The sequence below is a fragment of the Mesoplodon densirostris genome, chromosome X, assembly GCF_025265405.1.
Source record: "Mesoplodon densirostris isolate mMesDen1 chromosome X, mMesDen1 primary haplotype, whole genome shotgun sequence".
Taxonomy (NCBI): Eukaryota; Metazoa; Chordata; class Mammalia; order Artiodactyla; family Ziphiidae; genus Mesoplodon; species Mesoplodon densirostris.
Genome location: NC_082681.1, coordinates 42,359,510 through 42,373,056, shown reverse-complemented (window position 1 = coordinate 42,373,056; position 13,547 = coordinate 42,359,510). Strand labels below are relative to the sequence as shown.

Sequence of the window (13,547 nt, the reverse complement as noted above, 5' to 3'; positions counted from 1 at the left end):
GATAGCAGGGGCCGATTACCAAACCAACTTCCAGCGGAAGAGCCTGCCCAGGATGCACCCCACGTGCCACTGTCTTGTCAGCTCAAGCCTTGTTGCTAATCACAGGCTCTGCAAGAAATCTGACTATGGATTATAGATACTTCTGGAATTACTAAGACAGGAGAATGGACACAGGTGATTTAAGAAAAAGTTCCACAAAGGGAAGGACAGAACAAAATGACTTTTTATTTCAAGCCCCTAATTAATCCATCACCCCAGAGTCATGCAGGTATTCATGCAAGTATAGCAGTTACTGAAAGGCTTTCTGTAGACTGTCAAATAAGTGGGGCAAAGAGAGTCACCCTTGGGTCCTGTAAAGCCAGAGTCTCCAGGAAATCCTCTGTCCCCTGGCAGTCCCTGTAGGCCTTGCTCCCCAGGAGCACCATTTTCAGCACCAATGATGTCACCAGGGGCTCCCTTGGGACCTGGTAAGCCGGGACTGCCAACTTTCCCAGGCAAGCCATCTTTTCCAGGGAGCCCAGGAAACCCAGGCAAGCCCTTCTCTCCACGAGGTCCAGGAAATCCTAAATGTAAAGAGGCAAAAATAAAAGGCCATGGAGGTTTAGAAGTGTAGGTTTGGGGAGAGGACTCTGACACAGGTTTTTTCCCTACTACAAAAGCTAACATATTAGTAATGTGTGTCGCTTCCCTTAAAGGTCAGGAGTCTCTGGTCCTGGGAAGACTTGCCCAGTGGCAGGGACTGCCCCATGTGCCCTGGAGGAGGTTCTAGCTCAGCGGGCAGAGCTCAGCAACCCACTCCTGGGGAGCCTACAGTGGCCAAAGAGCACAGGTTACGCCCAGGACCTCCTGTCAAAGGCCTGGTCTCTTCTGGAGTCGTCTAACTCCTGCTATCACGCCTCCCTCTTTCTGGGTGGCAGAGGGACCTGCAGCACTGATAAGCCCGAGGGAACGTGACCTAAGATGAGCCTCATGCCGTAGAGCAAGGGTGGTTCTCAAACGGAGCATGCATCAGAGTCTCCTGGGGCAGGGGTGCCTGGGAAAAGCCAGATTGCAGGGCCCACCCGCAGAGCTTCTGATCAGTAACTCTGCCAAGGGGCCAAGGCACTGCGTTACTACCAAGTTCCCAGGTGATGCTGACGCTTCTGGCCGAGGGAACAGTTTGAGAACCACTGGTGCAGTGCAGAACAATGAAGCTCAGGTTGGAATGACAGGGTGTGAGTGAAGGCTTTGAAATACGACAACTTCCCTCTCACTCATCTGAATCTCCTTCTCTGACCTTTAAGGAGTTGATCCAGGAAACTGCCATAGAACTTGCAGTCAGACCACGTGGCAGAGTCCTAGCTCTATCACTAGTGACCTTGTGATCTCAGGTGAGTCACCTTCCATAGGAGCCTCAGTTTCCTCCTCTGAAAGTGAAGACGTTGGCCCAGCTCCGCACAAATGGCCGTTATTGCTCTGAGATGCTGGCATTCTATAGCTCTGAGCTCTCTTGCCTGAGTATGAAATTAAAACTGTCCCACTTACACCAGAGCACAAACCTAACTTCCTATAGTGGGTGGATGGCTACCACAATCCAAACACACATTCACACAAAAGGAGAAGCAGGTGAGGAGAAGCTCCTTTTCTTACCTGGCAATTCATGGAGGTGAACCAATCCTGGACTTCCGGGCTCTCCTTTATTTCCATGCAATCCAGGCTGGCCTGGAGTCCCAGGGAGGCCACGGGCCCCGTTAGGGCCTGAAAACCCAAATGTGAGTGGTAAGGGGAAAGGAAAGTCAGTGTGGCTAGCTATGATTTGTGATATCCAGTCAAGAATCCTAGTCTCGGGAATTCCCTGGTGGTCCAGTGGTTAGGACTCCGTGCTTTCACTGCCAAGGGCGTGGGTTTGATCCCTGGTTGGGGGACTAATATCCCACAAGCTGTGTGGTGCGGCCGAAAAAAAAAATTCTAGGCTCTTGGAGACCCTCTCTTATTCTCACCTCCCGACACAGCCCTCTCTAGCAGCCATTCTATTTCCTCAATCCTCAAGGCCACCCTCTCAGAAGGAATGTGGATCCCCAAATGCTACCGGGCTATCCTCAGCTTCCTTTGGTGCATGGCCCTTACAAGTGTGCTCAGTGGCTTTTTCTGGCCTCATTCCATACCTGGGAATCCGGGAGCTCCTGGGAATCCTGATGGACCGTATGGCCCAGGAATAATACAAGGCAAGGTGATACCTGTAAATGGTAACATGTGAGCAGGTGGTGAACCCCCTGAGTCACAGACGATTTCCCCCTAGCATGCTCCTTTACTCCCACTCCATCGAATGGAACAGCTAAGTTATTCTCCCCACCCAGAAGCTGGGAGCCCATGCAGAAAAATCATAGCATCAGAAGCTCTTGGGAGTTACTCCTAGTGCAATTTCTCACAGATAAGAATGCCCCTAGTGTCCAAGTCAGGACATCTCATTCTAACAAAGTTTCCTGTTGTGTAGGAAGAGCAGCAAACAGCAGTTGCCTATTCACCCTGCCTTCAGATGGAACCCCTCCCTAGGATGCGTGCTTGGTGTTAGTTATTATTATGCCCACATCACTAGATTGGAGTGTTTGAAGCCAATACCTCTCAGGTTCAGATGACTGCTCTTTTCTTGGAATGAGGCTTTTCCCAAACCACTGGGTTCTTTTGACACATGTTATTTGAGATCTACTGAAACCTACTGATTGTCCTTGGTCAGATGGACCCATATGTCTGTACCAGGTAAACACTGAAGGCCACTCTCTTGGCCATGGCAGACAGTGACCCTTCCCTCACCTCCTCATTTGAAACTGTCAACTCTGCTACTCAGGGAGAAGGGGTAGTCAATTTCACTATTCAAGACATTGAAATTGACCTGCGGAGCCCTTCCCCTGGCAAATTCTTCCTTGCTCACTAATAGTGCGAATAAAGAGTCTATAAGATCACAGGGGGGAGGTTTAATAAAATACCAGTGAACAAATTGTTAGTTGGCTCCTTCAAACGCCATTTATAAGCAATTGCTAATTAAAATCAGTCTTGCCTATTCATTAAAACAATCCCCTGAGATCTACTTTAAGCCAGAGTCCACAGTTCTAATAAACTGCTATAGCTTTTGCCTGTACGTAAAATAAATCACAAATTGCATCTCTTAAAGATATGTATACAACCTATGATTCAGACTGCTTACTGAACTGGCTAGCATTCCTCCTCCAGTCCCGCTTCCATTTTCCAATTTAAAGGCTTGATGGCATTTTAGCCCACCTGTTCTAGTCCTAAATCAAAATTTGGAATTGAACAGTATAATGTATTGGTTAAGAGGTTGGGCTCTGAAGCCAGACAGAGCTGAGCTTGTATTGTAGTTCTGCTACTAACTAGTGGTATGAGCGAGATACTCAACCTCTCTGAGTCTCACGTGTAAAATTGGAGCTACTTACGTCATATGGTGCTTGTGAGGATTATATGGAATAGTGTTAACAGCACTTAGCACAGCGCCTGACACCCTGGTATGTGCTCAGTGAATACTAGTGTTTTAGTATCTTACTTAAGGAGGAGTATTCAGAAGAGCTCCCGCAAGGCCATCCCCTGGATTCTACCTCAGTCAGGTTAGTGACACTACTTTGTAGCCTGGGCAGCAACTCTCTGCCTTCTAGACCTCAGGCTCCTATAGTTATATTTCCACAGGTGGAAAGATGGCCACAAGCCTGATCTTCCTCCATAGGTAGTCATACCCATCTCCATCCTGCCAGATGTTGAAATGATGGAGCTATTTTGGAGGGCTATTTCCCTACTGTGGAAACATGCTTTATGAGCAAGCATCTCATGATGGATGAGATGCTTCATGGGGAGAGGGCTGCCAGTCCTGTGCTCAGCTTTGGACTAGGCTGAAGAACTGCCTCGCTAGATGGTATCATGAGAGGGACCCTGCAGAAAACCCTCCTGCCCCAACTATTTCAGTAGCTGATTGACTCTAATGTGTCAAACACTGTAGTTCCATTGCTTTAAGTCTTAAAAAACAAACTGGATAAAATACAAATATCTCTGGGCCAGGTCCAAACATGAAGCCATCCATTTTCAATTGATCATTTCTGTTTCATAGATTATTTTCACCTGTGACAGCCAGAGCAAAACAAAATCTTTAGAAGATGGGGCCAAGGACAGGCATCTGGAAAGGTTCCAGGGCAGGAAATATACTTAGAAAAGGGAAGATGAGTAGAACCCAGAGGAAATCAAGGACATACTTCCCTTTGCCTCTGACCAGTCCTGTACAACACAACACATTTGTGTATTGCAAGCAGAGGGTCAAAATGGTGAGAAGGTAAGGACTTCACGTCATACTGCTATCTGACTCTTTTACTTTACATTCCTGTCTTTTACTTTACATCCCTGAATTCCGAGCCTTCTCCCCAACAAAGCAGAAACCAGCTCTACCCTTGTTCTGTTTTATAAGTGCAACAAATGACCTAGAAAATTCAGAATTTTCCCCATTAATGACAAAATTCATCTTCAGAATAAAAAAGCACCTCTGGTTATCAAGATTCTAACATCTCAGCTGATTCTGGTTCCAGTGAATAAATATCAGACATGTGTGGCTCCTTCCAGGTACCTCCCAAGGCAAGTCATGGCCTCAGTTAAGTTCATAAATGAAGATGCTCAAGGAAGAGATCAGCCAAGCCATCAACATGCACAGTGAAGAAGGCCATCCCCTTGCAGAGACTGCATGCCCACTTCCTCTCTCCTCCCTCCCAGGAGAGGTGTGCTAAGGAGACTTTGCAGCGGTGTCAGCGTGAGTCTTTGCGCCCCAGCCTTAGGATCACCCCTCCCCAGCCCGGGCCTCCAGTGTGGTGCTCAGGCCATGGTGAGTGTCTGACATTAAGTGAACAAAAAGGAAGGGGGGTGGTTTGCCATCACTGGTGTTTGAGAACCTCTAGACCTAACTGCCTCTCACCTCCCTCTGTGTCTAAGTCTCCTTGCCCAACCTTCTCCCTGCAGCAGCAGTCACCTAGACCAAACAAGTAAAGAAGAAAATTAAACAGGGACAGAAGTTCCTTGAGGCCCAAGGGAAGTCTTGTCTGTAGCCCACCGATCAAATTCCCTGTCTGGACTGAGTCGAGAAAGCTGGCATCCACACTGGATCAAGGACACAGTAGCCGCTGCAGTGATAACCAGGGTGATTGATTACTATGAGCATCTGGATCAGAGCCTCTTTGGAAGCAGCCAGTTGTCTCCTTGCCCAGGATTTGTAATAATTCACACTATTAGGTTGAAAGGCTTCTGTTGACTTCATTCCCTTTCCTGGCAATGTAGTTGTCCTAGCCTGAGCCACCACCAGTTGGAGTGAGTACATTTAGGAACAGCATCTTCATCTTTCATGGCAACAGCAATGACCATAATGCAAATGTTTAGGGCCCACAGGTTAAGTGTTTTTACAATTGTGTGGAAAGAAAGCTAGGTTTGAGGAGTTATATTTGGTGGCTGTAGAGAGAAAAAGAAAGCTAATGCTCTTAATTGAAGTAATTTTTGGGAAAGTCTTGGTATTGCAACAAGAACATTTTCTGCATAAGGCATCTCCCAGGCTATAGCTTTCTAGATCACTAGTTTCCTGAGAAGTTTCTGGGTCCAGGGATAGTGAAGTTTGGGACAGAAATGTTCCTGTGGGCTTCCTTCTGTTTCCAAGCAGTTGAAATGTTGATAATATCCAGATTTGAGCGTATCTAAGTATATAGGCACCATGTTAATATAACTCAGTTTAAAACCTAGTTGCCTGCAAAATGGGTTGAACTAGAACGAAGACCCAATTGGCGGAGGGGCGGTGGAATGACCATGAATAATGTCTCTGGGAACAGAGCTGGAAGCAAAGCTATAGCTGACACCAGGACTTCCAAAGGGCCGAATGGTTTTGTTTGACAAAATTCCTCACAGCCTTAATAGGGATACTGACTTGGACTGAAATACTGACTTGGGTTTAAGAATCTGGAATCATCCATTTTTAACTTGTACTGTAATCCTTATTATACCAATTCACAAAAGTACATTTTAAAAGAAATAAATTTTTACAAGACCTGGTATCTGTCTTCTTTTTTGTAATTCTTCAAGGTGATGAGGTGGAAAGAGGAGAAATAGGTCTAAGAAAAAGGTCCTTGGTTATGGAAAAGGCCCTTTCCTCTGTAAATGTATATTAGTCTCCTGTGGAACACTGCACTACACTAGGCAGGTTGAGAAACACTAAAAAGGATTACTTCCTTAGTATCCAGAGGCTTACAATGCATTTGGAAAAAGTAAAAGCATTAATGGAAGAAAATATATAATCTAACTGGCAAAGACATACTATAGGGGTCATGAGAAAGCTTAGTGGAAGAATTAGGGCCTATATCGAACCCTGAAAGTTGGATGGGATGTGAGTACATAGAGAAAGGAGGAAGCATATTCAAGAAAAAGGCAACATGGGCAAAATCTTGGAGTTAGAAATGAATATATGGTTTATGGGGACAGTGAAAGATACTGTTGTCTTAGTGTTTTGTTTTGTTTTAATCATGAAGAGTATGAGATAAAGTCAGGTTAGAAAGGTTGGTTGTGTCCATGTTTGGAGACTTCTGAATTCTAGGCTGAGGAGTTTGAACATTGTCCTCTATTTAGTAGAGAACATTTGTGGCTTTGGACTAGGGGAGTAACATGATGGAACCAGCTCTTTACAGATTATTAAATTGGCAGCAGTGTTCATAGTGGAATTGAGTGGGGAAAGTCTAGAGGCAGGAAATGAAAAACTACTTAGGATGTTGTCATTCTTCCATCCATCCATCCATCTATTCATCCATCCATCCATCTATTCCAACAAGCATATAGGTGTTAGCTAGGCATGAGATAATGAGCTTAATACCAAGAAGAAGAAGGGGAGAATATAAGAGGCATTGCAAATGAAGAATATGAGACGAATTTCAAGTTTTCAAACTTCAGACGACTACAAGAAGTGTGGTACCACTAATGGGAACATAGAAGTTGTGGAAACACAGAAGTTAGGATGAAGAACTGTTCTAGCTGTATGCAAGAAGGCAAGTTAATAGCATAGTACCTTGATCTATAAGCAGGGCTGTCACTCATTATAATTACTAAAATTCAAGTACAAAGAGAAGTTACATAAATGGGAGGGATTTAAGGTATGAAATGGAGATCAGACTAGATAGAACTAGGGTCTCTTCTCAATCTGAGATCTCATGAATTAAGGAAAGGTTCTTCCCTACTGATGATATTACCATACAACTTAGAGGATAGCTTCCTTGTCCAATTTCCACTCATTACTTCCATGGCACTTGTAATAAATGGTCATCCAGCTTCTGCTTGAAATCTTCCAGGGATTATGAGCTCATAACCTCCCAAGGCCATTCTGTTATACTTTCAGACTGCTCTGTTAGAAAGTTTTTCACTTAGTAGGGCTGAAATCTATATTGTTCTGTGTAACTGTACCACAGTATGACCCTTTTTCCACATGAAAACCCTCAAGAGGATTGAAAGTAGTGATTCCAGTTAGCCTTCTTATGACACATTTTACGCATCTGGGTCATATCTACCCTCAAGGAGTCAGTTTTCCAAGCCCAAAGCCAGATGATTCCCCGACTCACCTGGAATCCCAGGGGGGCCTGGTTGCCCTGGGAATCCATCTACTCCTTTATCTCCAGGAAGCCCATGAGGTCCAGAAGATCCTGGTAGCCCAATTCCTGGGGGGCCAATTGGACCAGTGTGGCCTTTTTCACCAGGAAGTCCTGGTAACCCCTTTTCACCTGGGAAGCCCTGTCCACCATCACCCTAGACAACACATAGGAAAGGATGAAAGCATGACTTAAGAGACTTATCTGGAGAGCCCTCTGACCACAGGAAAGAAACACCTAACCAGTATGAGCAGGGCTTTATTTTTTGGTTAAAATTCTCTGTCACTCTAGTTTTTCAATCAATTCTTCTGAGTCGAGTTAATGGGAGTGAAGCTTGTCAACCCTGAGTGATCTGATAATGCAAAAGGTTCTAGATTGGTGGGGGTGAGGGGGAAGGACAACTCTGGTTGGGGGGGGGTCATAGAAAGCAGCTGGATTACTTGCAAGGGAAAGCTCCTGAGAAGCAGAAACATTTTAAGTGATGTGGTCAGTTGTCACTAGCGTTTATCAAGTGAGCCAATGACCCATTCTGAGAAAAAGATCCCTATTTTACAGAAAGGAAAAGCACAGAGCCAAAAGTGTCAGTGGCAGAGGCAGGAAGTAGCCATCAGATACTCCCCACCCACCCACCTGCCAAGTCAGGTGTGAGGATTTACAGCACTATTTACCCAGGAACAATCGACTTACCTGAAAGCCTGGCAGGCCTGGTAAACCTGGTACTCCGTCCTTGCCTGGGGCTCCTGTCTCGCCAGGGAGCCCCTGGGGACCAGGATCACCCTGATCTCCTGGCATCCCTGATCCTGTACTGAGAGTCGCTTCCCCTTTCTTTCCTTTGGGGCCTGCCAGACCTCGAGGCCCAAATACACCCTGACAAAAAGACAGAAGGGAATGATGAGGAGATGCAGACTTCATAAGATTCTGGCACCTCGCATAGGTCTGACCTAAAACAGGTCCTTGGGTACATTTTGGTGCAGTTCTGGACACTGGATTATATCGTCATCTTGGATTATAATTGCCCATTTATTTTCTTACCCTTTCTAAATTTTGAAATCTTTGAGGATGGGAACCTTGTCTTCAGGGCCTGGCACAGTTCTAGGCAAATGTAAATAATTTTGTGGAAGGAAGGGAGGGAGGAAGGGAGGGAACATAGGTAGGTTAAAGCAGAAAGGGACTTTCAAGATACCTAGATAGACTTCTTCATACTACGGATCAAAACCTTGAAGGTCTGCTTTATCCCCATCTTTCTTTTATGTGTTTTAGGAAAGTGATTGGTGAGGAGTGAGGGGCATTTAAAAGCTCCCATTTGCTCCCTCAGAGCCAAAGTTTGGTAAGACTTACTGGATCCCCTGATGGGCCCTGTGCACCCCCAGAGCCTGAATCTCCTCTTGTTCCTTTCAGACCCGGAAGGCCCAGGAGACCTGGTGGCCCAGGCAGGCCTGGCTCCCCAGGTGGTCCAATGTTTGGGACACCACCATCACAAGCACAAAAACCTGAGTCCCCTGGAGGAAAAAAAAAGAGACAACATTAATCTAAGTGGGCCATCTTTCCAAGAAGAAGGAAGACCTGCCAGTGGTAATTTGTGACCTGAACAACTCCATGGAGGGAATCAGAAGGCCTGCAGAGAACAGACTCGAATGAACTAGGTTCACTTTCCATCAAAGTACATCTGTGCTAGTGATTTGGATTTCAATCTTCTGGGGTGGAGCCCAGCCATCAGTGAGTCTAATGTGCAGCCAGAGTTGAGAACCACGGACCTATACTAACCAACTGAGAGTCTGGAATCCAAGCCACTTGAACATCCTATTCACCAAAATGTCTTTCCCCTGTCTTTTGTACACAGAGACAAATGCCAAATAAATTGACGACAGAGATTTCAGCAAAGCATCTTTGAAGAGATAGCAAGGAGTCACTAGCACTATAGCCCAGCCACTTATACCTTCCATGCTTATGGTCTAGGAAATGAGACTTTGGATCAACAGAGGTGACTCTGCGTTTCCCTAAGATCCTGAAGGGCCTCCTCCTACCTTTAGAAAATCGATAATCCCTGAAACTCTGAAAGAACAGCCTGTTCTCCAAATAACCATTTCTTGAGTGTGATCCATGAACCTCCTGCATGAGTCACCTGGGATGCTTGTTTATAAGGCAGCTTGCTGGGCCTCACCCCAGGTCCAATCAATCAGGCTCTCAGGTGGCCACATCCAAGAATCTAATTTGTAGTAATTTCCCCTAGGTGATTCTCATGTCCAGTGAATCACTTGAGAACCACTATCACTATTCCAGTCTCAGAGAGAGAGAGAGAAAAAAAAAAAAACCTTCTGGTCCCATGGGAATATAGGAGGGGAGGCATTAGAGTTGGCCCTGTTTTTAAGTATGAGAATGGTATCAAGAAGCGCACTAGCTCTGCAGTGAGTCAGGGAAGGGCCAAAGTTGAAATCCTAGGTCAAGACTTGAAATTTAATATTCTTTGCCCTCAATCATCTTCCCTGGATCTAAAAATTAGAGATGGGGCTTTCCAAAATTTCTGAACTAGCTCCTATACTTAGGTAGTTCCATTTTATGATAGGGCAATGAGAAAGGAGAGGAGTGAGTTAAAACCTCTCTGTTTGAGGTCGAGGAGAGCTATAAATTCCTTGAGAGAATTCCTTGAGAGATCTCAGGTACCTGAAACTCCCAGGTATACCCAAACCTCTCTTCAGCCAGTACTTTTACCTCTTCCTCCACCCTGCCCTGGGCTGGAACTATAATGAAGTGATTTATTTGCACTTTAGCATCTGCCCCTCAGAGTATGAAATGGACGAATGACCCAAAGACAACAGGAAGATGGAAAGTGCAAGGCAGCAGAAGGCTGGGGCAATCAATCAATCCTTCAGTCAATCTGTGGGGACCGGAGTTGTTTTCCAGGAGCCAGTTGACTTTTTCAGAGTTCCAGGTCTTGACCTCTCCTTCAGGCTGAAGGTAATCATAAGTGACTTCTTGCCTTGGCCTTGCAAACTGAGAGGGGCTGCAGAATGTGCAGAGTAGCTTCTGCAGGTGGAGGGGCAGGTAGAGTAGCCTGGGGGCCACTTTGTCCTGTGTGACCTCAATCGCCAGCCTCAGTCTTAGAGCTCCAAATATAACACTTCCAATAGTCGTATAATCACATCCCCACTCAAGATCCAGGATTGGTCTTGTTCAGGTTCCCAAGGCTGTTAGTTTGCTTCTTCCCAGAGGGCCTTCTCCAGGGAGTTTGGGGAACAAAGAAACCTAAGGGGACAAAATCACCTTTGATTCCTTTGAGGCCCGGGTTTCCTTTTGGACCTCGTTCTCCTCGGAGACCAGGCAGCCCTGGCTCTGTGCTCTGTAGAGTTCCCGTCTCAAATGCTGGACCTTTAGGAAAAAGAAACATAAAAGATTGGCAACTTACAGGCGCCTGGGCTCATGTGACTCAGCATAGCAGCTCAGTCACCCAGGGACCTTGAGCCTCAACCAACAGAGCAGAGACACCCTCCCCCCAAAAAATCCAAGACGAGGACCCAAAGTCTGTAACAGGTCCAAACTCTGTTGGTTCAATTCTCTCTACTACTACTACTTATAGGATGTCTACTATGCTCCAGGCACTGGACTAGACATTGGGGATATGGGAATAACCAAGGCAGCTTCAGCAACTCAGCAGTCCCCATGTCTAACCCAGGAAGTCCTCTTAGGACAAAAGAGGAGATGGGTACAAGCTGCAGTGGTCAGGGCTTGCAGGTTACAAAGAAACATGTGGAGCATATTTCTAGCCTTTTGCTTAGAATCTAGAATCTCATGCTCAGGTAGATGACCTAAGGAGAATAAGCCCTGTGGAGGCTTTTAGCAGCCACTTTGAGGATCCAGGCTTGGTTTCCCATTTCTTGGACTCTCAGCCCACCCTGCTGGAGCCCTGAGGACCAGGGAAAGCTTGAAAGAGCCAATGCTGCTCCTTCAGAAGCTGCAAGACCACAGGCCTAGGGGCTGAGAACAGTGAACGGGGAAACGGAATGACTACGAAGTCAGAAGGCATTAGGTAGTGTCTGATCATTGAGATGGCCCTCACTTGTCTATTCCTTGATGCATACTCTGATTGCTGTGGTCCCTAACCTGTGAGATGCTCCCTCCCTCAAAAATCAGTACTGTTCTGCAATCTGGATCACACCTGGATCTCAAGACCAAAGAGAGAAACAAACAACTTACCGGGTAGGCCTGGTAGGCCTGGCAGGCCTGGCAAACCATCTCTGCCAGGGAGGCCAGCTGCCCCAATTGTGGTGTGGCCGGGGTTTCCTTGGTCCCCCTTCAGGCCTGGAACTCCCTGGAGCCCTAGAGCACCGGGGCCACCTGGAAGGATAAGCCCACACAAACATGTTCATCACATCACCCTCCTCTTCAGGGGATTCCAATCAGTGCCGATGTTAGACACTAGCTCCAAGGAAGAATTTGGGAAAGCATTTGCCCTTCTCCTGCAGCTGAGTTAGAAGGGTCCCTAGGAATCAGCTAGCCTAACCTCTTGGGAAATGGAGGCCCAAAGACGTACAGAAACATGGTCAGGGGTGCAGAACTTCTAAGTGGCACACCTGAGAGGGAAACCTGGGTCTCCAGCCTCCCATTTCTAGATTTTTTCCACCTCGGTGCTGAGATCAGCTGTACCTCCTCCAAGGGGCCATTTTAAAAGCACAGGTATCCTTACAGAGGCCCATCTCCAGAGAATTTAGAAACTGCTGTCTTTAAAAGTAATGTCTGAGGCTTTACATTTGGAATATCACTGCCTCCCAGACTCTGGCATGCCCTTTCTCTATTTACTACTATAGAGTGACATATGGGTGTGTTCCTCCAATGATTGTGTCAAGGATGTCATCCACAGGATCCTGGGTTAAGCACAGAGTGAAGGTCTGGGTACAAACTTTCATCTGGGCTTTTGTTAGCTCCTTCTGGCAAGCATCAACTGGGATGGCACATAAACAGAAGGGTGACAGGGCTCTGGCAGGCCAACACAGGCCCCCTCATTGATGGTCTGGGATTGCCTGTCTAGTTATGGTACATTATTGAGGTCAAGGGAAAGCTGCTTACCCAAGCCCTATTCTCATATACATTGGTCTTGGGCTTGCAGCAGGGAGCCTACTGACTATAGCCTACCTTTCTTTTGATTTTGGCTGGGTATGTACCCAGACCAGAGTATAGAAGGGGATGCTGAGCACCAGAGTGGAGATCTGTGCATGGGGTGGGTTAGTTTGTTTTACCTGGTAAAGCTGGTAATCCAGGGGCACCAGGGGGTCCAGGCAGGCCCTGGATGCCTTCATCTCCTTTAAGGCCTGGGAGGCCTGGCATACCGGGGTCTCCAGGATAACCTGGCATTGCAACAACAACAAAAAAGGCAGTAAGCAAACCGAAGGGAGGCCAACAAATGCCACAAAATGCCTCAAAAGAGTTGCAAGGAGATGTCCTCAGGTTAGAAGCACCTTTCTTGCCCTTCATAGGTTTCCCAGATGCTAATGCCCTCACGTGATAATGGGCCTATTTGAGCTAAGGCTCTCCTACTGTTCAGTACTGGTCTGGCCAGGGCTTACCTTCCATGGTAAGATCTGATAAGTACTAGGAAGGTTCTTCTACTACTAGTAATCTTTTGTCATGCCTCAAATCTCTGCCATTTGGGTTAAGGTGTTGAAGCCTACTCTTCATGTTACACAGGTTTCTCGAGTGTGGAACACAGAAAGCCACTGTCAACCATTAACACCTCAGCTTTAATGAGTTTACCAGACAGGGCACCGGCCTGAGAGGATGTGAGGAGAAGGAAGTTAGGAGACCCAGCTGGAAGAGGCACTATAGGAGAAGCCTTTGGTCAAGCGAGAAGTAGCTGGAGACACTGACATCCAGATCTCTAGAGAAGTCAAAGGGAAGAGTTGGGCACACACAGTAACTAGA

At 46.5% G+C, this 13,547-nt stretch overlaps 1 protein-coding gene across 1 annotated transcript in view; it reads right to left on the bottom strand.

Moving 5' to 3' along the window:
* Positions 1-13,547, bottom strand: part of COL4A6 (collagen type IV alpha 6 chain) — a 96,141-nt gene that overhangs the window by 30,045 nt on the left and 52,549 nt on the right. The window contains exons 17-26 of the mRNA XM_060086422.1: positions 12,866-12,973; positions 11,826-11,966; positions 10,896-11,000; positions 8,973-9,133; positions 8,322-8,501; positions 7,608-7,791; positions 4,940-4,993; positions 2,145-2,216; positions 1,630-1,737; positions 342-563 (exon numbers count right to left, since the gene is read on the bottom strand). Of these exons, the coding sequence (XP_059942405.1) occupies positions 342-563; positions 1,630-1,737; positions 2,145-2,216; positions 4,940-4,993; positions 7,608-7,791; positions 8,322-8,501; positions 8,973-9,133; positions 10,896-11,000; positions 11,826-11,966; positions 12,866-12,973 (1,335 nt within the window). The remainder of the gene's footprint in view (positions 1-341; positions 564-1,629; positions 1,738-2,144; positions 2,217-4,939; positions 4,994-7,607; positions 7,792-8,321; positions 8,502-8,972; positions 9,134-10,895; positions 11,001-11,825; positions 11,967-12,865; positions 12,974-13,547) is intronic.